At 33.1% G+C, this 27,407-nt stretch overlaps 1 protein-coding gene across 4 annotated transcripts in view; it reads left to right on the top strand.

Moving 5' to 3' along the window:
• The window catches only part of LOC105205582 (small conductance calcium-activated potassium channel protein), a 154,917-nt gene that overhangs the window by 79,561 nt on the left and 47,949 nt on the right, over positions 1-27,407 (top strand). For 3 of the 4 annotated variants that reach the window (XM_039456594.1, XM_039456596.1, XM_039456595.1), the window contains one exon: positions 21,208-21,275. In XM_039456594.1, coding sequence (XP_039312528.1) covers positions 21,208-21,275 — 68 coding nt within the window. The remainder of the gene's footprint in view (positions 1-21,207; positions 21,276-27,407) is intronic. The other variant, XM_011174978.3, reaches the window with a different exon arrangement.

Raw genomic sequence — 27,407 nt, 5'->3', positions numbered from 1 at the left:
TTCATTTTCTGCGTCTTTCTCTTATAGTTGTTCTAAACTTTCCTTTTATAAAAAAATCTTCTAAAATTCTTAATAAATCACAAATTACAAAACATAATATCTTGTGGAATCTAAAATTAATGATGACGTACCATTGATGGTTTGAAATAAAACTGTTGTGACTTCAGCGAAATTAATGTTTCGATGCAATAAGGGATAGAGCTGTCTTTTCTAAAATTTGGAAACCAAAATTCTCGAAGCGTACAACGCCTTGTAAAATCTAAAATTGATGAATAACGAATTGTTGATTGTATGAAATAAATTGTTAGTATAGTTAATGTTTTGACAGATTGAAAGATAAATCTTTCTTTTATAAAATTCAAAAATCATAACTTTTTACAATTTATAAAGCAATTTGTAGAGCGCATTTCGTGAAATCTAAAATTAGTGAATGACGAATCGTTAATTATTTGTTAACGGCTTATTGTGTTAATAAAATTAATATTTTGATGGTTTGATAAGTTTTTCTTTTATTAAATTTAAAGACCAAAATTCTCTATAAAATACTATAAATTATGTTATACAGCAAAACTTTATAAAATTTAAAATTAATGAATAACAAATCTTCTGAAATAAATTGTTGTGATGATCGTAAAATTAATATTTTGATAGTTTAAGAAACAAATTTATGCCTTATTAAATTCTCAGAAACCGAAATTCTTGATGAATTATGTAAATTGCAGAGCATTTAACAGTTCATAGAATCTGAAATTGAAGCAATTTTTAATTGTTTCAAATAAATTTTGATATTCGTAAAATTAATATTTAGACAGTTTGAGAGACAAATTTATGTCTTATTAAATTCTCAGAAGCCGAAATTATCAATGAATTATAAATTGCAGAGCATAACATTCGTAGAATCCAAAATTGAACCAACCATTAATTGTTTAAAAGAAAGTCTGTCTTATTAAAATTAATATTTTGAGAGTCAAAAGGATAAATTTGTTTTTTGTAAAATTTAAAAAATCTTGCTGAATTACAAACTGCAGAACATAATACTTTAGGGGATCTAAAACTGATTAATAAATCGTCGATTGTTTAAAATGAATTGTTGTGTTGCTCGTAAATTTAATACATTTTGAGAGAAAGAGAAAGAGAGAGAGATTTTCTTCTTATATAATTCAGAAATCGAAATTCTCGATAAACACTTTAGATTCCACGAAGTGTCACGCTCTGCAAATTGCAGAGCGTGACACTTCGTGGAATCTAAAGTTGGCAAATAACAAAGTTGAAATAATAAAGCACTAGGAAGGTAACAAAGTACGTGCGATTACAAAATAAAAATCTCGATCATACATTTTACTCGCTGCAATTTACACGTACCGTATATTTCACTGCACCGTTGAATAATTAGTCGACATTCGCGCAACAGTTGCGCCGTCACAACGTGATGGTGAATAAACCTACGTACGAAAAAGAGAGAGAGAGAGAGAGAAAGATAGATGATAATTCTTGCACGGGCATCGCGTATACACGGGCCAGTAACATTTTACAAGTTTGCTCCGCATTGAAGTACCTATAAATACTGCTTGCAGTTTGCGCATTCTGCTTATAGCGGTCTATCTCTGTGGGATTCTCTGAATAAATTACTAGCGACTGATAAATGATAAAGGTGCACAATCGCGAAGGGCGAGAGAAGATTGAGACGGTTCGCTGAATATTTATCGCCGGTCGGGATGCTCCGTGGCGAGACGTTAATTCATTCGCCATCGATCAGAATCCTCGAAACCGCATGAAAAGTGCAGAACGATGTAGCCGCGTTAATATTCCAGAGGCTGGTTCGCCGAAAAGGGCAAATCGGCAGTGGGATTTTATGCTCGGGGGAATTTTTTGTTCTCTCAGGAATTCAGCGCGTCGCGTCCATTTATTTTTACTGCATCTTCCTTCTCTGTGATATTGAACGATTAAAACATCGCGCTGGTCAAAGTGCTGATGCCGGATTGTGAGAAGAATTCACCCTTCCCAACGAGCAAAGGCTACGGTGATCTTCGAAGAATCGCAGATTCTGAAATGCGGCTCTACGCGGAATCCAACGTCGAAAGTTGAAAAGATGAATTCCGAGAAATGCCAATACTTTTCGCAACTTGAAGAATTTTATTTGAAATTTTTCTCAATTGGCAACTCTGCCATAATTGATCTCCTTTACCTCATTAATTGCAGAGTCTACAATTACCACGAGAGGACAATCGGTTTCTTAGAAAAAGACTGCTTCTCGCGTACGCATGTCTCGTAGTGGAAAAAAAAGTTGATCGGAATATCTCCCACGGAATCGTAATACATAGACAGATCGCGAAAACCGGGGAAACCCCGCCGACAGTCGTCCTCCTTTCAGCCTCAAGGAGCTTTGCGCTCGAACGCGCGCACGCGCGCGCGCGCGTTTTGAGATGAGGAGCTCCATGTCGACAAACGTATACACGATACTAGCATTCGCCACTGCTTCGAACAATCCTCAAACAGGATGTAGATTGGCTCCTTCCCATCTCTCTCCTTCCCAATGGCGCATCGTTATCCTTTCATGTTCTACCAACCGGAGCAGGCGTTACACCGCGAGGGCAGAATCAATGCCGTCGGGGTGTTCACGCTGTCACGGATAACAACTCTTTCCTCGCACGACAAGCTCCGCTACGTGAATCTAAATGATAGATCCTCGTAGTAGTGAGTCCGCGAGTTCAAAGACTCGGGCATCGGAGTTTAGGACAAAGTTCCTCAAAAGCGAGGAATCCCAAAATGCATCGATGCGAGAAGCGGGTTAAAAGAGCGAATTTAAAGTACAGCTTTTTGCAGGAAAGAAAAAGAAATTAACTAAAAATGTTAATACTTAACGCACACCTTAGAACGTTTATGTTCTGCGTAGTTTTTCGTTTTTCGGTTTTTATTGTTAAGACTACTTTAATAAACAACTTCTATTCCGTCCCTAAAAAAAGTTTGGCATCTAGAAGACAGGCCTAATGTATTGCTTCTCTCCATGCGTGTTTTTCAGGATACCTCAGAAATTTATCATGGAACACGAATGACCGAATGTATCTCTTGCACAAAGAGAATAACTGTTCCGCAAATAAAGAACATTTTGTTTTCTTTGTTTACAACTAATTCTCGTTCATATTGCAAGGCTTTCGTGGGCTATTGAAAGAAATTACAATTTAAGCAATAATTTACAGCTGAAATGCGAGGAACTTTGCCATTTAATTGAAGGTATATTGCATTCACATTATAAATAATGCATATTTTTATTATTAGAGCATTTAAAAAAAACTTAAAACTACAAATTACAAAAAACATTTTTAAATATGATAAATAAAAATGCAATCTTTAATTCTGTAATACATACTTTTAATTTATGCATGTTAAAAAACGTTATTTCTTTATATTGAATAATTTAACTTTTTAGATAATCGACATTGAAATTACTTTTGTTTTTACAGTTTGGAATGTTAACTTTAAGAAACTAAGTTTTTCCTCAAGTCACTTTTGTTTCAAAGTTATGAATTTGACATGAAAACGTATCTTCTAATTTTGTCAGTTACAATTAATCCGAACATTTATATCGAATTTTTAAAACTAATAACCATACCGATACTTTCTAGAAATGTTAATATGTTTAAAAATTATTTAATAAATTTTATATACTTATAAAAGTAACGAAAATTAATAACAGACATGAACGAAGCATGCACTGGAAAAAAGTTTTTCATGTTCAAGTAAATATATTTATTTTAATATAATTTCCTTAATTTAAATAAATATGAACTAGTATAAAATAATTTTTCTTTAAACCAGAAAGATATATTTTAAAATCAAAGAAATTATATAAATATATTTACTTGAACATAAAATACTTTTTTCCTATGTATATACATCATAAGAGGCCGAAAAACAAAAGTGCATTAAGTATTAATAAAAATAGCATTTATGCTTTGTTGAGTATAAACTTAATTATTTATTATTATTTATTAATATTATAAATTAATCCTTAATAATTTTCTTTGAAAGAAAAGATAAATTGAAGATTTTAATTTCACTGGAATATCATCTTTCTTTATCACAGCATATAAATAGCTGATAGAAGTATATAAACCGATTGTATGTCGCGTGCGTAAAATAAAAATGAGCTACCTTACTTTATCAACGCATTGCTGCATTCGCTATTAGTCACTTCATTTAGGACAGTAGGTTAAATTGATTCACGTAACATTGTCGAGTTAATGATTCGAAGTGCTCGTCGCTTTCAGTATTATATAACTATGGTCTGTGGAGGTTGTTGGTCGATAGACCACTTTCAATTTACTATCGAGTGGCACGGTGGTATTGAGCAATCGCGAGTTTTTTATCGCGACACTATCATTGGGTGTACAGCCGACAGAAAGGTTTCTCCATTCCGGAAAAGCTGGACTTTATTAAAATTCGCGCTGCGTTCGTCCGCAACGATTTTGAAACTTATGGACGCTCGGCACGCGGAATTGGAAGATAATTCGCATTCGGAAAAAGGAAAGGTTTCTCTATAAGTATGCCAACAATTTTCATCTGCACACTGCAGAAAGTAACTTCGAACGCAAACGAGGATTCACATTGCAGAGAATTAAAAGGCAATTAAAAACAAGTAGAACTGTTAAAAACAACAAAAGTTTAAAAACGACTAATTATTCAGATGTTGTTATACTCTAAAAAAAAAGAAGAAGACAGAGAAACGAGAAAATTTGTTGTTTCGTTAATATTTTTAGCTGTTGATTTATGTTTCTTTATAAAACCTCCTTTTTTTAAATTCAAATTCTGGAACTTCTTTTAAAAGGCTGTGTTGAGAGTCATGTTAAAAGTTAAACTGCAAAATGTATAAGTACTACGATTAATTCACAGAGCCAAATAAAAGTCCGTAACCTTTAATATTTTTAACGTTTAATCATTAAAATAAAACTCCGTTATTTCGGCGATTTTTCTATCTTTACCTCTCGACACGTGATTATTCCCGATATGAAAAGGAGTTATTTCCCGTTGAATAGAATATATAATATCTACACGACCTTCGCAAACGTTATCGGCTAAAAACGCCCCGTCGATGCACCGGATATTCAAGGCGACAACGACAGGCGCGAGCCGTCCCGTACATCCTTCCTCGGTATCGGAGAGCCGGTTCGATAATCACAGTTGCGAAGGAGAGGCCGCCTTGACCCGGCCTATCCTTTTTCCAAGCAGGAAAGCGTCGTCCCCAGAGTGCTTTTCGGCCGAAAGCTCGCGAGTGTCTTTTCGCTCCTTTCTCAAGGTCCGTATTTATTCCACCCCCCGACGGGAATATTTCTCTCCCGTAAGAATTTCCCCGGGGATCGCCGAATCCCGTTGTTGACTGAGCAATCCGCCGCTTGATCCTGTGCCAAAAGCAGAGCGACGGATTAACAATATCGATATTGCGAGGGCGAGGGCGAAGGGGCAATCGCTTTCCCTCCCACGCTACGGAGACCCCATTCCAGAATTGAACGTAGTCATGCGGGATAATCGAGGGTGGAAGATGTTGCCCTTCAACTACATTTTACAGGAAGCGCTCGGTATTAACCGCATTTTGCGAAGGGACCGCCGGAAATTACTAGTCGGTTGACTCGTGGAGAAACCGATCTTAGGGACGTGTTGATATTTCTGCAGCTCCGACGCGTTAATATTTCCTTGAACTTGCGCACCCGGAAAATCTTGAATATCCATCGGATATCGATTTATGTATGCAGAAATTTGGATCTCCACGATTTTACACTTGCAAACGTTTCCTTCGTTCATTTTTATGCGCTTGAATTTGCGTGGAACCTTCTGGAATTCAGAAACGTTAAGGTTTCTTCCGCGATTCTCAGAACAATCGGAATATGTAGATCATGCACAAGTTTTTGAAGTTAAACCTTTTTATTTAATATCGTGAATTTTTAAAATATCCGAATGTTTGTCTTCTCTAGTTAGTATTCATTTTTAAATTGTTCCAATTCGAATTTCGAATTTTCGTATAGCTTGAAATTCATGTATTCATTTCTAGCATTTAGTAGGTGTATTCTTCGCACTTTAATTCCGCATTGAACTTTCCGTAATCCCCAATTTCCGATCGACGTAATTGCAATTTGATTCTTCCGATCTCTACTTTCGAATCCGAGTAAATAGCACGATATGACGCCACATGCAGGACGCAATGCAATGCGAAAGCGTTAGTCCCGGATATTCGGCAATTTAAGGATCGTCGACACAATCTTGCGGTTCGCTCGTGCACGCGCATCAAATTGCAAATTCGGCGAATGCCGGGAAATTCACCGGTGGCATCGCAAAGTCGAGTGTATTGGCACCGCTATGCGTTCTCACCAAAGTTCGTACGCTCGAAGGCGACCGAATAATTGGACCAAAACCGGACTAAAACTCGACGGATTCAACTTCTCATTTCTGTTAATTTATTTCATTTTAACAAACGTACAAGAGGGAGTGCTGTAGCTTTGCAAATGACTGGGAATAAACGTCTGATAATTGCAATGTCGCACTCGACACAAAATTTAACATGAACTTTATTGTGACAGAATTTTTATTTAATGAGTAATTAACAATTGATAACTAATAATAATTAATAATTCAGCAATTAATCGTCTAGATTAAAAAATTTTAAAATTCACACTTTCCAATTAATGTCCTAAGTTTTTAACAATTATCATTGATTCTTATTTTTTCTTCTTTCTTCTCCTTTTCTTTTCCTTTTTCATCTCCTCTATCTTTTTTCTTCTTTATTTTCTTGATATTAATTTTTTTCTTTTCTTTTTTACTTTTTAATTATCCTTTGTCTTTTTTCTTCTTCCTCTTTAACTTCTTTACTTCATGTTCTTCGATATCTATTGTAAAAAAATTTGCTTTACGTAATTCGGAAATTGCGAAATTGTAAAATTTACTTTGGATTAGTCTGACAAGACATGGAAATTTAATCCGTAAAAAGTGTCCTTCCCTTTCATGCTTCTTCATTTTAACCACCATTCGTCCGACGAAGATCTCGGAGGAACGTGAATTAAGCTGTAACACATCAATCTTCAGTTTACCAGAAATTAATGAGGAGATTACGCGATATTTCAATTAGGAGTGCCTGCAAGACTTTCCTTCACTGGAACTTTTTACGTCTTGCGCAGATGACAGTTAACAAATGCTTGCAATTATATAAATATAAACGGGCTCGCTAAGTCGCCTTCCTCCTACCTCTCCTCCGCAGATAACAGATCGATCATAGTGACAGCGGCGGTGAGGAATGATAAATTGCACCGTCACGTTGTCTCGGGAATCCCCGAACGACCTCGATGACGCGCAGACCTCGACAGAGTGGAGGAAGAAGACGACAATTATGCGGCCGCGAGGACTAATGTTATTATAAAGTGGCACCGTGACGAGACGAAGGCAGATCGTCAAGGAAGAAGCCGCGACGAGTCGCAAAATGGAAAGATGTGAATTAACTGGAGAATCGTCGCGTCAACGACAACGACGAAGGAAAGAAAATATCGTGGTGTTGAACCAAGTCGGGTTGAAGGGAGCAAGGTGCAGCGCTCGCATCGTTCATCACGTCTCCGTTTGCTAGTTCCACTTTCGTCACCTGGCGCTAAACGATCATGCTGAGACTATCGCCGCGTCGTTTATCACTCCTTATTTTTGTACGCCGAGCACGATATTGTTTAGCATATACGCCTCGCGATACAGCGAGGTGTTCGTGTTTTTCGCGTCTTGAAACACGAATTAAGTCCGCAACTTTCGGGATCTCGTTTCGTTAACCCTTTCGTGCCTGACTTTTCTATGAATAATTTGCATCTAATTCATGCCTCACTAGAGGTTTTTAGGTTCGCTGATTATAAATCTGTAATCAAAATTTCAAAACGACGGATCCAGTGTAGCAGACCAAAATATCACTCTCAAATCCAATAAAATTTGATATTTTTATTTTGATAGTTTAATTACAGATTTATAATTAATGACTCAAAAATCCTTGGAGTATGAGTTTATCCAAATATTTTGGTCCATCATATTGAGTCCGCCATTTTGAAAGTAAATAGCAATTTTTTTTTATAAATAGCTCTTATATTGACCTTCAAAATAAGCCCAGAGACAACTCACCATCTTAATTTTTGTGGAAGACATATGCGTTTTTCTCTTTTACCCTATTATAAGAATTTTTGATGCAGAATGCAAATTAAGGGAGGAAATTCTCAAGGGTGTTAATATATTTTTTTTTGTGAAGAGTCTTATCATTTATTTTTAAAATGAATCTAAAAAGAAGTTGTTAGCTTCTTTTTTGTGGAAGATATGAATTTTTGAAGGTATGGCGCGTATATGCGTCACTAGGCACGAAAGGATTAACCGACAAGGAAGAGCTCTTGGTTTTCTTGATGAAAAGACGAAAAAAGGCGCGAATTAAAAGGATGGCGCAATTTGCAAAAGTAAAAGAATAGCAAACAACTCGAAAATTTAGCTGCGATCATTTAACGCCTCGGGCATCCCTTTTTCTCCAGGATGCGCTATTAAGTGCTTACGACCCGGTCCTAACGTCCTGATGGCGCCTTTTATGATCTCCTTTTTTCGTCCGCGACTTCCAAGTCCGCACATCCTTGTGTTATGCAAGGATTAGGCTCCCCCTTGCGTATCCCCGTCGCAAAAAATAAAAACGAATTGGAGTGCTTTTATCGCGATGGATTAACGAATGGATGCGCCATGTCGCTTCTGCCTACCCTTCGTACGCCAGTGATTTCATCGAATTTACCGATACGCTTTAGATACGATCTGCTAATCGCACCGCATTTACTCCACAAGATTATCCGCCTCTCTTTGAGACCTATCTGATTTTGTACAATTCGACGTTGGATATTCGTCTATTTCCGACTACAAATTCTTATTTCCTTTTTATACGCCGATTATAATACGGAATCTCAAATCGCCAGTTATTAAAGCTTTCAAACGGTTCAATCCAAAGCATTGGGATTTGAAATGTCGAAGAGTTCTCGAAGCATTAAAGATCCAAAATCAATAATTACGAGATCTCAAAACTGCACAAATTGCGGAGTGCCCTCACTTTGAAATATTCGAAATCTCGAATTCTATGGTCACATTCCTCAAGACGCAAAATTTCAATTAGTCATTGCTGTAGCGACAGAGAATTTGAAAGTTTCGAAAAGCTGTTATTTTCAAAAGCTGTTGTTTGGGCGTGTTACGTGTTTCGAAAGCATTGGAGCAGAAAGATATTTGAAGTTAAAAATTCCATAAACTTTTTTTTACAGAAATTCTCGCACTTGCGATATATAAAAAGTAAATATAATACTCTTGATGTTTTTATTTAATCATATAAACAAAGTAATGAAGTTTTGCGATATTTCAAATTTTTGGAAATAAGAAATTAATTAAGTCCTGCAAAACTGGCATCTTTCCTAACGTTTATAGGTACCACTAGCATTTAAATAATATGACATAATAAAAACCTACGGTTATTGCTTCTCTAAGGTGGACAATTAAGTTTAAATTATAAAACACAGAAATGGATGATAAAACACAAATGGGTAATTTGGGAAGCAATTTCTTATAGAATACTTTTATACTTTCAAAGTTTAAACAACATTTTATAAAAATTAAAATGTTTAGAATTATATAAAACGTTAAAAATTCTAATTCGTAAAACCGTTTTAATGAAGGTGTTAATTTCATTTTTCGTATATATCTTGTCCCTAACTGTCCTTATAAATCTTTATCGATCCTTATTGGTATCAAAATTCCTCTTTATAGCCATAATTTCCTATCGTCTAGAGTCTAACGTACACTTATGCGCAATCAGAATAGCTAACCCCTAATTTATGAAGAGACTATAATCAAACTTCTCCCAACTTGCATTTTCCTCCGATTATCTTATATAGTTTCAAAAGTTTTCAAAGATACAAGATGTTGAAAATTTTATAAAATTCTTTTTTCTTAATAACATATAAACCAAAAGTAGGCGACCTTTCGCTAATTTCTTTTTCAAACTACTATTAGTACATAAGCGACATTATATTACCTTTGTTTTTTTTTATCTGTAATCGCTGTTTTGTCAATGGTTTAGAAGTAGAGCTTTGGTAGTTTGATATTACTGTGCTGAAGTTATACGCCAGCGAACGGAAATCAATTTTTTTGCAGATTTTTATTACTTTGTTGCAGTTCGTTCTCTCGCTAAAAATTAATCCTTTAAACTTAAAGGACTTATTAAAAAACGGTCATTTTACAGAACTTTTAGCTCTGAATTTCTAAAACAAAGCCATTGAGACCATATTGCATCCTTGCTTTGAACTAATTTTTAACTTGACAGAGAAAATGATTCAATATCAAATAAAAAAACGACGAAATAAATATTATTAATTACGAGATTATTTGATTGGTCAATAATTTTCTCTGTCAAGTTAAAAAATAGTTTTCTAGTGTTACGTCCCAAATTTTTTGTGTTGTGTCATATTTGCACGTTTATATGAACTTTCCTTCGTGACATGATTTAAAAAATAAATTCTCAAAATATTAAACGATTAAGAAACACTCTACATGCAGGATAGTGCAATATTATCTTTCTCACATTCTCTCTCTCTCTTTTCTCTAGTACCCCGATTTGCGCATCTTTCGTCGCGGTTACGCACGTCTACGCTGGCGTATATTTTTCCATTATCCAGCTGCACAAAGCGTTCCTCTTAACCTCGTAAAATCGTCGTTCCGTCACCGTCGTTGTTACTTGGCATGGTTCCTAAGTCAAAAGAAAGGAAGTATAATTCAGGACTGAGTGCTTTACGGACCGGAGAAGAGATTTCCCGGGGAAGCTCGTGGAAAATTTCTGGGCAATTCAACCGACGACGTTCGCCTTCGCGCTCGCGGCGAGAGTCGCGGAGGGATTAAGCTTCCGGAATCGAGCTTTTTTTGCAACGATAAGTTCTACGCCGGCGAAATCCGAAAAAAGCTGACTCTCTTAAGTTCCCGTTCCGTGGTGCATCTTTCTTCTCTCTCTCTCTCTCTCTCTCTCTCTCTCTCTCTCTCTCTCTCTCTCTCTCTCTCGCTCGCTCGCTCGCTCGCTCTTTCTCTCTCTCTGCGAAACCGCGAACAGACTTTCCTCTCGCGGCGAAACGAAAGTGCACCGCCGGGAGGTGTCACAAAATAAACGATACTTGAAGTGTAAAACGGTGGCGGAATTAATGGCGGAGTGGCGTATTTCTTTTGCGCGAAAGTGGATTTTTATGATAGAAGACAGTGAGTTTCGTAATATTTTTAAACATGTATTTCGTAATAATGAGAAATACGTATGAAAGTCCCGGACTAATCGTTTGGCGCGAAATTTTGTGGAACCTTTAATCGAAAATTGTTCATTAAAATTGTTACTTTAAAATTGTTACCGTCTGTTTTCTCATTATGTTTTTATGAATATTACATGAACATTGATGGAAAGATTATTCTTGTAATACGATAGGCTTTTTGCGACCGCTGTTATTGATTAATATTAATGAATGTGCGCTGCCATCATGAATTCTTCATGTATCTATATATGTATTTATATTAATTGTTGTGAAGCATAAAGTTTTAATACAAAGCCATCCCGTTTCACTTGGACGATTTTCCGGGACAATTTGCTTTTTAATTTCACTATATGTATATTTTATCTCATCGTTTTTATAAATTTTTTATTTTACACATTTATTTATACGTATATTTTATTTTATATATATATATATATATATATATATATATATATATGTATATATAATATTGTATTTTTTTCTATATAATTTTATTATTATATTATAATTTTGTTACTAATCGTTCAGACAGCGTGAAACATTGCAGCAACGTTGCATATGGACGATTTACTCTTCTTTTAATCTTAAAGGAAATATTTTCGAAACACCTCAAACTTTTTAATAGCTTTATTATATTCAGGAGGTCTCCAAAAAGCACATTTTCTTTTACTTTTTCAGCAAAATCGATCCTTCTTCAAAAGATCCTTCTTCAAAATCCTCCATTAACGATAGGAATTCTGTATTTATTCACTGCTATCTCTTATTTTTTTTTATATAATGCATATTACTTTAAATTCTTTACGTACGTATTTCTGGCATGGTTTATACTGAGATAATAATAAACCAAGCCATTTCTTATTCTGCATTTTTTATTCTCATCTAAAATCCACCCGGTATGCTTGCAAATCTCAAAATCTTTGAAATCGTGCAATGGCTGTCTCTTCGCGTTCACACAAATTGTAACAAATATCGCGTCGCGCAACGAATCCAAATGAAATTCCCTGTAAATGAAATTTTGCGACAAAATTTCATCCCCCGCGCTAGCTTGATCGTCCCGAGAGCGCGAATAATTATTTTTCACCCTCGAGGGCAGTTTGTCGGCATTCCCTCGTTCCGACGAGCTTTGATGTCAAAAGAATATCCCCCGTGTGATACCGCTCTCCAATGAGAATTAATTCTCTATATTTGAAATCCTTTCTTTTTCAAATTTAAAAGTGTTCTATGAAAATTTGTGAAACTTGATATTCATGAAGGTCTCCACAAAAAAAGCATAAATCAACAATGAGAACGGTAGCTTTGAAGAAATCATACCAAATTAGAAATTTAAATATTAGGCCTTGTAGAAGCAAATTTTGTAACCTTTTGTAGGAAGTATCGCAAGAAGTTCTTGCGTATCTTAATATTTTCAAAGCATTAAAGTTGGAAATTTTAGATATATTTGCCAAATTGACAGTTTCTAAAACTTAAAAATCGCAGATTTTCAAAATCTAGCTTTTAACATCTTTTTTTTTGTTTTACTTTATAATTCCTCAAGCACTTGATTTTTTTTGTAATTACTTAAGATCAAACACGTGGTATCCTCAAATATATTTTTTTCCTATTTTCAACTTTTGAAACCATGTTGCTTTCACATATCTCAAATTTGTAAAAACTTGTTATTTTGGTCTTCAAAGATTTTTATTTTTGAAATTTTTTACACTTTCTTAATTTTATAATAACAAACTCTTGATCTTGTAATTATGTTTTTAAAATCAAATACTGTCATCATGTACTCTGATTTTTTCCACAGTTTCAATTTTTAAGCAAGCAACTTTTATATTTCAAACTAATCTAGTTGAAATAAAATGCTTTTTTTCGATTATCTTCTTACAAAGAGTTGTAGTTTTAAAATCTTAAATTGGATCAAATTTAGAGTTTCTAAAACTTTGGGAATTAGAAACATTTTTAATTTTATCTTTTCAAATTTTTTTCTTTAACTTTAACATCTTTATAAGAAAGATCAAATACTTGATCTTTCTTATAATTACGTGTTTAAAAAACACATAATTTTATCAAGTTTTATTTCTCCTTTTCTTTCCATTTTTAAAATTACACAGCTTTCATTTCCTGAGATTTGAATAGACCTTGGTTATCTCGAGCTTCAGAAATTTGCATTCTTAGATCTCAGATTTGCTAAATTTAGAATTTCTAAGAGCTCTAAAATTAGAGATTTTCAATCCTGTCCAAATCTTTTCTTTAATTTTAATACTGAATGTTATATGATGTTTCTTATTTTTGTCGCTTTTAACTTTTAAAATTTTTGACGCTTTTAACTTTTAAAATTATGCAGCTTTCATATTTTAAATTAAAACAGCTCGCCCTTGATCATCTTGTCAAAGCTTTGTTTTAACAAGAATTCTTAGAATTTTAGATTTGTTAAGAATTAAACATTCCAAAGCAATTTAAAATCAGAAATTCTCAAACTATCTTTCGAAATCTTTTCTATAACTTTATAATCTTAACTACTTGATTTTTCTCGTAATTTATTTTAAAATTAACATGTAGTGTCCTCAAATACTTTCCATTAAAAGTTACTATTTTTTCTACGCTTTCAACTATTAAAACTATGTAGCTTTTATATCTTGGACAGGTCAGCCTTACTTATCCTCGATCTCAAGAAAAAAATTCCACAAATTCTTTGTCAATTTCTGTTACTTCCACCGGAGCTTTATTTCATCAGTCAAACGCGAGCCTGAGCCGCGAAGAGCTTGAATAATTATTTCCCATGCTCAAGAAGTGGACGATTCTTTTCCTACACTTTCTCTTTTCCTTTATCGACGTCCTTCCCCTTTGACGTCGAAGAAACGTCTTTCCCGACGCGGATTAATTTTTCAAGTGCTCTGGAACTCCGCTGGTTCACTCAAGTCTCCCGTGTTATTTTTCCTTGTCAGACTTCTTCACAAAAAGGCGTCCCGTATCAAGTGGAGGAGGCCGAGCGATGATCGCTTTATAATCTGCGCGCAAGGCGAGAGTATATTCCCGTGACGCATCGTCCGAAACGACTGCAAAGAAGGGAAAATCTTGTCCGCCGCTTCTCGCTAGTTGCCGTGAAGATTATGAGGAGAGAGCATTAGATATTAAAAACGAAAAAAAAAGATCATTTGTCGTTTTTATCGGTTTGTTTTACGACTCGAGAATTAATTTCGATAATTAAGCCCCAATGAAATTCGAGAAAATTCATCGAGATTAACGATTAAAAGAGGATTCTCAGAACTGCAATATTTTTTTATGCAAAGGCACTCGCTTGAAACGTACATAATTCACATCAATTGATGAAATGCTTTGTATCGCGCCCGCGTATTCTGTGAAGAGCAATGTTCAACTGGAGTTGATTTTAATTTACCAAACGTAGAGCGCGCACGTGCGTCGAATGAATATCTGGACATCGGTTAAACGCAACCCAAATCTAAAATAACCGACTATAAATAAGCGTATCATGTAGTAAATCGACGGTATACGCTTGTGCGAGGGATCAAAACATGGCGGCGGGAATTGAGGATCCCGCTGTCGGTAAATAAGCGCTTTATTGGCAGAATATAAAAAGCACGGGTTATAATTTCGAAGCGCTATAGTTCAAGTTCAATGCCGGGCGCGCGCGTTTTTAGTTCACGGAATACTTCTAACTTTCGATCTTCGATTTTCCTTCTTACTTTTATTTTTTTTCTTCTACTTTTAAAAAATTCAGCACCTTTTGAAACTTTCGATCATTCTTATTGTTGTCTGCAGTATATTGAAAATTTCTGTTCTTGAGATTTATCAATCGCAATTTTAAATACGATTAACGGCTTTACGATTAACGGCTTTACGAGTTTAATTCTTAGAAATTATCGATACACGTAGATTAGGGTCTTTTCTAATTTTCAAAATAACATCAACTTTTTTAACCATAAATACAAATTGGTCTGCATAAGATACATATACAATATAAATCTGCCCAAAAAAATTTTTTTTATATATAATTATATATGAAATATGTCCACATGTAAATATACATAATTATATGTAATCATTTATAAATAAATATATAATTATATATAGTTACATATAAAAATTTTTTTCGGTCAAATTTATATTGTATATATGTATCTTGATTATATATATAAATTTATAAATGATTACATATAATTATGTATATTTACATGTGGACATATTTCATATATATATATATATATATATATATATATATATATATATATATATATATATATATATATGTCCATATGTATTAAAATATATATATAATTATATATAAAAAATTTTTTCGCGGTGTACACAACTGATTGCAGACAAAAGGTGAAGTTACGAGTACAGCTTTAATTCTGACGTGATTTTTAATTTAGATAAATTTAACATTTTAATATAATTACTCATACGATACATCAATGCAAAAATCTCACATTCTACAATTATTGCAAATAAGAGATTTTACGGATTAAATTGAATGGCCGAACATGATGCAAGTTATTTTCATTCTTTAAATGAAATATACGGCTGGAAATAACGAGTCGCTTCCGCGCGGAAAGAAAAGTGAGATGACGAAGTGCGCACGGAATCTGGAAGAGTTATAAAATTTTATTGCAATGTAAGAAAAAGCACAGCGATATGATGCAATGGATAAGGTAGCACATATTGATAACGTATATTTGAAAATAAACTGTCATGTGTATCTCACTATATTAAACCTAATCAGTTCACAAAGATATAAAGTAGTAATGGAGAACATAATAAACTAAAGTGCACATGTGTAATATGAAACGTTAATACACTTTCAGCCAGCCTGAACGTTAGTAGGAATAATATTTCCTCACTCCGAAAGAGAAATGAAGACAGACATTCTGAATCCTTTGAATTCTGCTTAATAGACATTGATTTAGGCAAGACACATGTAATACAATATCAGCATAATTGAATAATATAGGACAGGAGGTTCCGTAACATGCAGCTTTTAGTTTTTATCTTAATTTTTAAAACCTTTGTTCAAATGCCCTTTGTTCAAATCCCTAACAATTTAGGGATGGCACGTTTTACGTAACATGTCTTTCATAGGATAACATCCCGATCATTATTTATTACGGATAAGATAAAAAAGATTTCCTTATTTTTATATTTGAGTTTCTTATTAGAATTTCTCTAAGAATGTTTTAACTTTATAAGTACTTATTTATTAGGACTGGCATATAGGAAAAGAATTTATAAAGATATTACGAACACTATGTAAGAAAAATAGATTTTCAATGTAGCCTACTTTGTATAGCATGATAAAATCTCTTTATTTAAAAATCTTATTTATTTCATAATAAGGCCTACTTAACTACCAGATATCAGACAATACATAAGACGTTTGATCTCTTCAACATTTGTTAAAGGAAGCTAAAAAAATAAAAACGTTGTTAAACGTTTTTAAATCCCTTTTCAGGTAATAATGAAAATAATATGAAGCATAATGAAAGCCCAGCCCAAAATTTCTTCATAAATATACTTGAGATTATGTTAATTTAATAAGATTAACATTATTTCAACTGTTAACTGTTGTCATAACCGTTTATCATTTCAACTTTATTTTCCGACCTGATCAGTTCGCTACGTTATAATGACAGTTCGGTTTAATTTATTTCACCATTTTACAAATGCTGTTTTCATTGACGTTCAATTATAATTGTTTCTCATTGCATGGAATTTATCGATTAAACAACTGCTATGGAGGGAACATAGTTCTTTCTCCTGACAAAAGCGAACCTATCTTGTGTTTAATAAGGATACAATAACTTTGTAATTACGTTTCAACGATAGCTCCAGAAGCAAAAACGTTCACCACTTTTGTTGAACTGACATAATCTCAAATTGTGCGAAGAAATTTTGCGCATCAAAAATAATGCCGTGCTCACATTATCATTTTATTTTTATTATTGTTTTATTGTTGATAGCTCTTTAACAATTAATTCTTGTTTAGGCATTTGTGTTTGTTTTTGAGATATATCATGTTTTATTTTTATTTGTATAATATATATCACATAATGTTACAATAATGTTTAGATTTATTTTTGTATAATCTTAATAATTTTATAGTGTAGTTTATATAAACTTCTAAATATAATTTTCAGAACACAAACATGTAACTATTATTGTTACATTTATTAAAATTTTAATATAGAGTTAATAAAATTTTCTACAAAAAAGACCTTGATCTAAATAAGGAGCTGAAAAACTTTCTTTATAAGGACCTTGTGAACAATTTGTTATATGCCACATGAAGGCCTTATCACTTTACATTACTCCAATTTATATTCAGGCCAAACAGTCAGGCTCTTATTAAAATCTTACTGAAATCTCTACACGGTCGTCTCTTGAGAACATTTTGGCTATAAAATACCAAGTAAAAGTCATAGGAATTAAAAAATTACAGACTTTGTAGACTTACTCTTTTTTTCTTAATTAACCCTTTCAGAAAAAAAAATATTTTAATAAACTGATTACCATATTAGAGCTAATGAATTTATTAAAACACTTTTTCTTAAGAGATGACAAAAACTTTTGATCATGAATATTTGAATTTTGATCCTGAAATCATCTGCAAAATAAAACAAAATAATGAATAATTTGCTTATAAAAACTCATGCAACATACATGATCATATTTTAATGTAATTATAAGTGAATGACTTTTAAACAAATGTATAGATGCAAATAAACTTTTGCTGTATTTATTAAAATATTTTTATTTGAGTATTTATTAGTTTTATTAATATACGTAAGAAATTGGATTTACTTCAAATATTGGTCGGAGTTCTCTATTAAATAAAATTTGATTTAATTCGAATACTTTTGCTTCCTCATCAAATTACACATACGTACATAACGCAATTTTATGTAGGTAAACAAAAAATTAAATAACTTTTGAACCAATAAAACGTGTGCGCTCAAATTTTACACAGATATTTAAACGTGATTATAGAACAGTTTGCGAATTTTTTATATTTATACATATTACTTATATTGGTAATACTTTGTGACACGTGCACCCTTAAAACTTAAATTCGTTCAACATGGAAGCGCGATTTAATATTCGATGAAGATATTCGGTCACGTTCGTTGTTCGACCCTTTTTCTTGCGATGCGCCAGACACGTTTTCGGGGTTTTCATTTCGAGTTCGGAAGTTCGCACGTCGCGTTGGTCCACGTGTTACACGCTCTACATTTCCGCTCTGTCGAGAACGAAGGGTGAAGTGCCACGCCATCAAAACCCGCGGCGCCCTGCAGGCCTATGCTGTTCAGCCTAACTCCTAACGACAGTTTCGTAGTCGTTGTAATATCGTTGCTCAGATATAATAAAAGCTGCGCAACGGTGAAACTGTCGTTAAGAATTATAGAATAGGTCTGCTGGCACGCGGCTGCCCTAACGCTTGCGCTCTCTTTTTTTTCCGATGAAACTGCCGAAAAAAAAACCGACGGCAAAGTGGTTTTTGCTAATTTCACAGGGCGTGACCACACAAACGATGAGGCCTCGCACGCTCGCACGCCTCGCACGGATACGCACAAATAGATCATGTCGTCGCTATAGTAACCTCCTGAACGCGCACTCACTCATCCCGACGTCCGACGAATGTTTTTATCCGCGAGACCCGCGATATTACGTGGCGTGATAGCACGCGCGCGTCTCGCCGCCGGTCCGGTGCGTGGGCGGATCTCAAATATCTCCCTTTTTTTTCGCAAAAAAGCTACACGAAATACTAATAGAGGTAGAGTTAAATGAAAAAGTGATATAACATCTGATATGTTTGATTACGGTATATTATGTATACAGTAAAAGGTTTTATATAATATGTAGTGCGATGAATGTAATTTCAGTAATATTTTCTTCAAAACATTCTACAGCTACAAAACGCTCGTTGCATTCATTAATTTATTTAAAAATAAATAATCCGTATACGTGTAAAGACAAAATTGATGTTATATCAGTAAAATGGAGAAAATTTATTGATAGGGAAGAGCTGTCTAATGCGATCATTTAAATCGTATCTCATCAATTTTTTTATTATTATTGAATATAAACGATATTTAAATAACAACATGAAATAAACAAACAATAAGAAATATAGACAAAAAATTTCTAGATTACCTCTTAATTCGTTCCTATACAAATATTTAAACTCAGTTGCATTTTATGTAACTTTTTTATTAATTTTTAGGTAACCAATAATCCAACAATACGATTTTATTCAGCAGTGTTTTTATAAAATTTATTGTAGCATATTTTACGTTAATTTTATGTGTACAGATACTATAACAGTTAAATAAATATTTTTCAGGGATGAAAAGTAATGCGTTACAAGTAACGAATCATCATTACTTTTATTTTTCTATAATAACGATTTGGTAACATTAACATTTTTGATAACGACAATTATTAAGATTCAGGTTGTCACTTTGGTTAACTAAAGCGTTACTCACTGATAAGAAGTAACTTGCAGCTTTATTCGTTGCGTAACGAATCAAAGTAACGTGTTACTTTATTTGTTACATAATGAGAAAACTAACAAGTTTTTTTTTTAATAAGTAATGAGTAATGATAAAGAGTTATTTGTCAAAAATGACTACTTTCGCCGTTGTCGTTACGATAAATTGTAACGTTATTATTAAATCTTTATTATAAAAAAAAATAACGATAATAGCGTTATTTGTAACTCATTACTTCCTATCCTTGATATTTTTATAAATATGCATCATATTACCTACATCTCATCACATACGATTATAAAATTATTTAATCAGTCATAAAACGATAAATTAAAAATATCTAATTAAATATACCTTTATGCGATAAGCTATTATAAACGCATGCTGATGAACGTGTTAAGCAGTTAATTCTCAAATCGCATTATTGCTCGCGTTATTATTGTACATTGAATTTTATTTGTTATTAATACTCGTATATGGACATAAGTCTCTCTTCTCTCAACTGTATTTTATATTATTTTCATTCAAAAATTATTATTTAAAGAAAAGATTTTGGAAATTGATTTCAGTAAAATTTTTAGGAAACTGATTGTTCAAATTGTATCTTTTGTGCTGCTTAAAGAGACTTATAAGATACTAATTTATTTTTTTTTAAAGATTAAACATATACAGTAAATGTCTTCCATTATAAACATTTATCAATTACTGTTTCAAATACAGTATCAATTATTTATTATAAATATTAAAGGCAATAACAAAGCTTTTAATACTTAAAATAAGTAATTTATACAGTATGGGAAGATCGTCGATACCACTTTGTATTTCTTATATATCTTGAATAGAAATTAAAAATAAAACTTTAGAATCATAAATATAAATTATAGTGTCCTCTATGAACCGATACAGAGTTTTTATAACATTTCGAGTTTTGCAATAATTAAGTTTTAAGATGAAAAAAATAAATAAATATCTGACAAAACGAGCCCCAAAACCGACATAGACTGTGTTCCAATATACTGCCAATACTGAATACTACAGATTTTCAGTATTAACAGTGAATTTCAGAACGTAGCTATAATAAACAGTAATGTACATTTTCACACTTCCTTTTCCATTCACGAATCATCCCCGTACAAAATACGAGTTAATATATATGATTCCTAGAAGCGTTTCAATGTAAAACGTGTTTTGTCAATTTATACAAACATCTCATGCTGTTCCGCAACATGTAGCACAATATATAAAGATTATATGTTTAGTTATTAACTTACTAGATAGATGTTACAATGCTGTGTCTTTTAGTCATAATGCTATATGATTTTTATTATCTTAAATCCATGTCATAATTTTAAATTTGTAAGATTTTAAAATTCAAAATGGCGGATTTAATATGGCACCAATTTTAGAATTTCTATTGCAGATTTGTCATCAACGACCAGATCAAAAACCTATATACTCATATGCCTACGTACACGTGAGTAATTTAGCATTTTGGTCTTCCACGTTGAATCCGCTACTTTAAAAATTACAATTTTTTATATAACTGTTGACCTTTAAAATAAGAACCATCAAGTACTCGCTATTTTAATTGATTTGGAAAATATGTATCTTTTATTTTTATCCCGTTTTATGAATTTTTGACGAGGTACGCAGATCAAGAGATAAAATTCACAAACGTTGAGTTTTTTTACTGAAAGCCTTACCCTTCGTCTTTAAAATGAGTCAAGAGGGAGAAATCGCTACCTTTATTTTTGTAGAAGACATGAATTTTTTAAAGGATTGGGACATACATGTCGCACCAGGCACAAGAGAGTTAAAAAAATGATCTCTTCGAGATCTCGGAAGACAAGATCGTTTTGCAAGAAGTTGAAGAAAACGAGATGTCGATGAGAATCTTGTATGGGAAGAAGTGCGAAACCTTTTATTAAAAAGAAACGCCAAACGGAAGAGGGATATAATCGCCGCCGGCCATTTCGTAAGAATGCCGACGGGAGGAACGGAAACTAATATAATCGACGTCGGGACGAATATATGGACGGTCCGAAAGCATCTGAAAGCCAGAACAACATCGGGAGGAGCTTCGCGATGCGAAACAAAGAGAAGTTGCGGATTGCCCAAAGAGAGAGATGGGGCGCGGTTTGGCACGGTTCCTGGTATTGTCCTGATCAATCGATAAACCTTTACAGAGATGATTACCCGTTTAAAGTTTCATAGGGAGTCCATTCTCGCCAAAAACATCTCGAGTTCGAGCGGAAGACGCGGTTCCTTGAGGCCGAGAGGATAGGGGGTTGGGGGATTTTAACGAGAGTGCATTGTTTCCGTCATTATTGCCGAAGTAAAAACTTTCGTATTGTTCCTGTTCAATCGTTATATTGTCCCTTCTGGTACTCTTCCTGTCCACGTTTTCTTTTTTTTTCTTTTTGATTAATCGCAAGTCACTAATTGAAGTTTCCGTTCCGGTTGTACTTCCCGAAAGTTTCCGAGGGTTTTGGAAACCGATATTTATCCGCTGGCTTTTTACGTGGAATATATGCGTCTGAAAAGTTTGTCGCTTTTAATTATGGCAGCTGGCGCCGTTGGTTCCCGAACGAATCGATATTCATTCCAATTTGTATCGGCTGTGATATGGAGCGTACTTCAGAATCTATTATTTTTCGACAATATTTGCCGAGAAATGCCTTTAATTACCGAGACATTTATAACGCCTTTCTAAAAAAAAAACCGTCGTAAAAACTTTTAAAACACGCTTCGGTCTGTCAGACGCCTTTTTTATGTCTTGACCTTTTTAAACTTCCTCCTGACAAAACTTCTATATCTCTCCGACTCTTTTTACAGATATTTTTTTACGTGTCTTTTATAACGACACACAAGGGTGTGCACCCTGCATAGGTAAAGGCGAAAAATAAAAGAAAATTAGAAAAAAAGAGAAATAAATAAAACAGGAAAGCTGTTCTAAAGATATCCGGTATAAAGCTATTCCCTTCCCCTCCTTAAGCCCGGCGCATAAATTCTACATCATTGTGGATGCCGTCGAGAGAGTTATAATCGTTTTTCGAACGTCGCCGGCGCAGTTTTCCGGCGTGTTTTTCTCGCGATGGGAAAATCTGCCCCCGTAGATGCAATCGCGTTAATTCATGTGGAGCACGGCTCGTATAATCCTCTCCCCGCCGTCCCTTCTTCAACCGCCATCCCGTATCGAGCCTTCGGAGAGAGCTTCGGATCTCGTAAATTTATTATGGCGCGAAATCCCAATACATCGCGCGTGGACACCGTAAGCTCGCGGCTTTCATCTTTAAGAGAACGATAACCGATAATTGAACTATCTCATCAAAATCCGTTTTACGGTGAATCCAATTGACCGTTTTAGACGGAATCCTCCGGATGTCAGCGTTATAAATGATGGTTAACAATACCGTTGCTTTCGCGCACATATTTGAGTCCGTGTAACTCTCCTAACTTTTCTAAAAAAGATTTTGAGATTAGATTTTTTCAAAATTTACGCAAATGACTAGCGTTAATTTTTTTAATTTGACCGCTATGTTACATTTTATGCAATGATTATGCCACCCATTTGTGATGATGATTTTATTTATCTGGTTAAAAGTAATTCTACAAAATTTAAAAAAATAGTAAATTATTAAGATAATATACTAGGTTTACTAAAAATATAATTAATTTTTGTTCCTGTCACTCATTTGTAGTGACGATTTTACTTATCCGGTTCAAAATGTTTCTACAAAATTAAAAAAAAAAAATATATTAAAATAATATACTAGGTTTATTAAAAACATAAATAATTTTTATTTCTGTCACTCATTGGTAGTGACGATTTTGTTTATCCGGTTAAAAATAATTTTACGAAATTAAAAAAATAGATAGTAAATTATTAAGATAATACACTAAATTTACTAAAAATATAGTTAATTTTAGTGTTTTTCTGCTTACATCCGTTTCAATCATAACGAATATATTATTTCGGTTTATTTATTCCATCGAAAAGACATTTTATTTATTCCATCTGAAATTAGAAGGTGACATTACGTCCTCTGCGTTTTCATTTACATCTTGCACAATAATTTTGTTAACAATCAGTATTTCAAATTAAAAAGTGAATAATTACATTTGTCAATATGTTGGTCAAACGATTCTAGACTCAAAATTTTGACTATTACTTAGAATATTATTTATAGAATGTAATGACACTACATAACTGGTCGAAGGAAAACGAGGATGTTAACATGGTTTTCCTCTCCACGAAATAAAGAAAAAACTAAGTATTTAAAAATAAACATAAGTATCCCGTTCATTATTGTAAACAAAAATTAACCAATTTGTTAAGGTAGGCCATAACAAACATCAAACTAGCGTATGTAAATTAAAAATATTTAATCTATAGATAGAAATATCACAAATAATATAGCGAAACAAGTTTCAACTTTACGTTAATCTGTTTCAATAGCAAAAACATAAAATTTAACTATTGATCATTTTGAAAACGCTCATGCTGTAGATCAGATCAAGAACACAATTGTAAGCAAATTTATTTAAAGTCATTGTTGTCCATTGTTTCAAGTATATTAAAATAAGATTTGTCTAAAAGTTTGGTATTTTCATTAGAAATACCGTTCTTCTGGCCTTTATTGTGTATTTCGTTTCAGATGTTAATCTTTTACAATAATTCGGTTCAAGATTTTAACATTATTCCAATCAACATGTGATTCAATTCTCTTTTATAGAATTTTAAGTTTTAGAGTTTAATTTTTTCCATTAAATCTAGTAACAAATAAGTACTTAATTATATCTTTAACTTTTTTTTAAAATCCGATCTAACGGGTATTCATTTATAATGTCTTTATAACAAATTGTAAATTTTTTTATGAAATGTGGGGTGAGAAAGTAAAATAGCTTCATCAAGAAGTCCATAAATTGTCCCGATTTTATGACATATAAAATAATAAGACAGATATCTACCTGAAAATAAATATTTTATTTATCTTAAAAACGCAGTGTTTTGTTACAAAATTAAATATTTATTAAAAATTAAGAGATTACGTTGCAGATTATATGCAAATGTATGTAAGCATACATAATCTTCCCGCATACACGTGGTTTGTCCAAGAAGTAACGGAACTTTTGAAATAACACGTCAACGTGACCTATACGTGCTACTTCGTTAGTGGCACCGCTTAGTGGGATTCATTAGCATTAATATGTTTGAAACATGACTTCATACTGCTTAAAGGTTATAATCTATATCTGTTTAAGTAAAGTTGTGTTTGTGAGAATTTTTTGGGTGTCATTATTTATTTTTTTTATTTTTATTTGAGAAAATGATTAATAAAGAGGAAGAAAGTGAGAAAGAAGAAGCACGAAACGTGAAGACATTGGTTAGTCATTATCCAGCTTTTTGACATAAAACATGACACAACTGTTATTCGTTAGCTCTCTTTTTCACTCGATTTGACCCCAAGAATAAAATCTACCCTGAGACTATTGTTTCCAGTTGATAGGAAAGATTCAGGAAACTCGCCATTGAACACAACTTCACTTAAGCAGCTGTAGAATTATAAACTAAGCAGCTTAGAGTAGTGTTCCCAACGGCACATTAATGATAAGGGAATCCGCTGAGCAATGCCATTAGCGAAATAGCACGTAAGGGTCACGTTGGGACGGTATTTCGAAAGCTTCGTTATTTTTTGAACAGATCACGTAGGCCAGTATTGAAAATCTATAGTATAATAATACGTGTAATGTAAACTGCACTCAACTTATCAAATAACTACTTTAAATTGAAAACATCAGGAAAGAAGCTATTAGGCCTGTTGAAGCGCCAATACACTTAAGTGATTGTATTAGCAAAATTCCATGCTATTACATTCAACTTTGCGTAGCTCTAAATGTGTACAATCGAATACAAAAATAACAAAAATCACTTGAGTGTATATCCATGTGATAATAGTTCAAGTTTAAAAGGATGAAGGAGTATGTGCAACAAAATATTAAAATATACCTTGAAAAAGTTTCGGAATGCTTAAAAATAAAATTGCCTTATAATAATTGTCGGCTGTAGTGTATTGGATTATTAGCGCTGCTGCGTTGAGCTACTAAACAAATAATTCCATAAGTAATTATTAGAACTTGTCACTAAATAACAGATCATCCAAGTAATAAGCCATAATAAAATGAAGGATTGTAACGACACCTTCCCTCTAATATTAAATATGTAATAATAGAGGAGATATAAATATAATATATTTATTTGGCACGGAAATTGATAAACTTGAAATTGATGAATTATAGAAAATTACTCAAGAACTATCAAACGCGAAGATCCAAATCGAATAGGGCGGAAACGTTCATACATTGCAATCACGTTGCGACCACAACCATTCACTGCGCAATTTTTCTCTTGAGACAGCCAATCAGAAAATTTTATATTAAATTAGTAAGACTAATCTAACCGGGCTTATCTTTAATTGTATTTGTCTACATATTGGTCTTTTACCTCATCATATTATTATATTTATATTTATTTTCTTATATATTTATATATAAGAAAATTAATATAAAGATAATTTTTTATATATTTAAATGTTCTTATATATTTATATTAAAGTAGCGAGTAGATAGTGCTTTCTTATAACTCCGACACGGAGAATAGATCTACTTCAGGGAAGCGACCCTACCTACGCCTTGTCTCTCTCCCAATTCCCTATTCGAGAGGGTTTCAAGTTTTAATAGCCTAGTATCCTAATCCAAGGATCCTCGGTATCCCTCCTACATCCTATGCATACCAGCAAAGGCAACGGGAAACCACACTGGGCAGCATTTTTCCCCAGGATATCACTATATAAAGAGGAAACCTGTAAAAATCCAATGTGCCGAGCAATTATTAGGTACGGCGGAAGACAGGGATAGTCTCGCAGTAGTGATTGCCAAAGCCAGCCAGACCCGACACACAGAAGAAGAAGATATATTAATATATATTTTTTATATCACTTTTTATCTTTTGGTATAATTTATTTATAATTTAACTCTGCCTACATTATAAATAGCCGTATGTTTCTCGATTTTGGATCTAGAATTCAATCTAGATCCGAAATCATCTTAGCAACCAAATTGTAAAATTTTGTTCTGATTTTCCGGGAAAAAATTTTTCATGTATAATCATATATAATTATGTATAATTATATATGGACATATATAACTTAAGAAAAAAATTGTTATATATTATATATATATAATTATATATATATATAAATTTTTCTCGGGTTTCCTTTATTGTTCTCTCACAGAAAAAAGTTGAAAAACGTCTGTTATATTGATTTGTAATTCTTGTTACAGTTATTCTGTTTAAAATATTTCGTTCGAGATTAAATATGGAATATTGTTTTTTTTTTTTTTTTTGCTTGTGTAACATTTCAAACAGTTTTCGATAAATAGTTTCGATAAAGGGGAAAATACTTCCTCTTAATTATTTTGACCGACTCGCATGCCATAATAATTGTTTACCTGGAAGGTAGAGGTACAATATCGGATGGGAATAATGACGGCCAAGCGCACAAATTTCACAGCTTGTTACGTGGTTACACGCCGCATAATCTTG

Source organism: Solenopsis invicta, chromosome 13 (genome assembly GCF_016802725.1).
Source record: "Solenopsis invicta isolate M01_SB chromosome 13, UNIL_Sinv_3.0, whole genome shotgun sequence".
NCBI classification, from domain to species: Eukaryota; Metazoa; Arthropoda; class Insecta; order Hymenoptera; family Formicidae; genus Solenopsis; species Solenopsis invicta.
The sequence above is the reverse complement of the archived record's forward strand: the minus strand, read 5'-3'. Positions and strand labels throughout refer to the sequence as shown.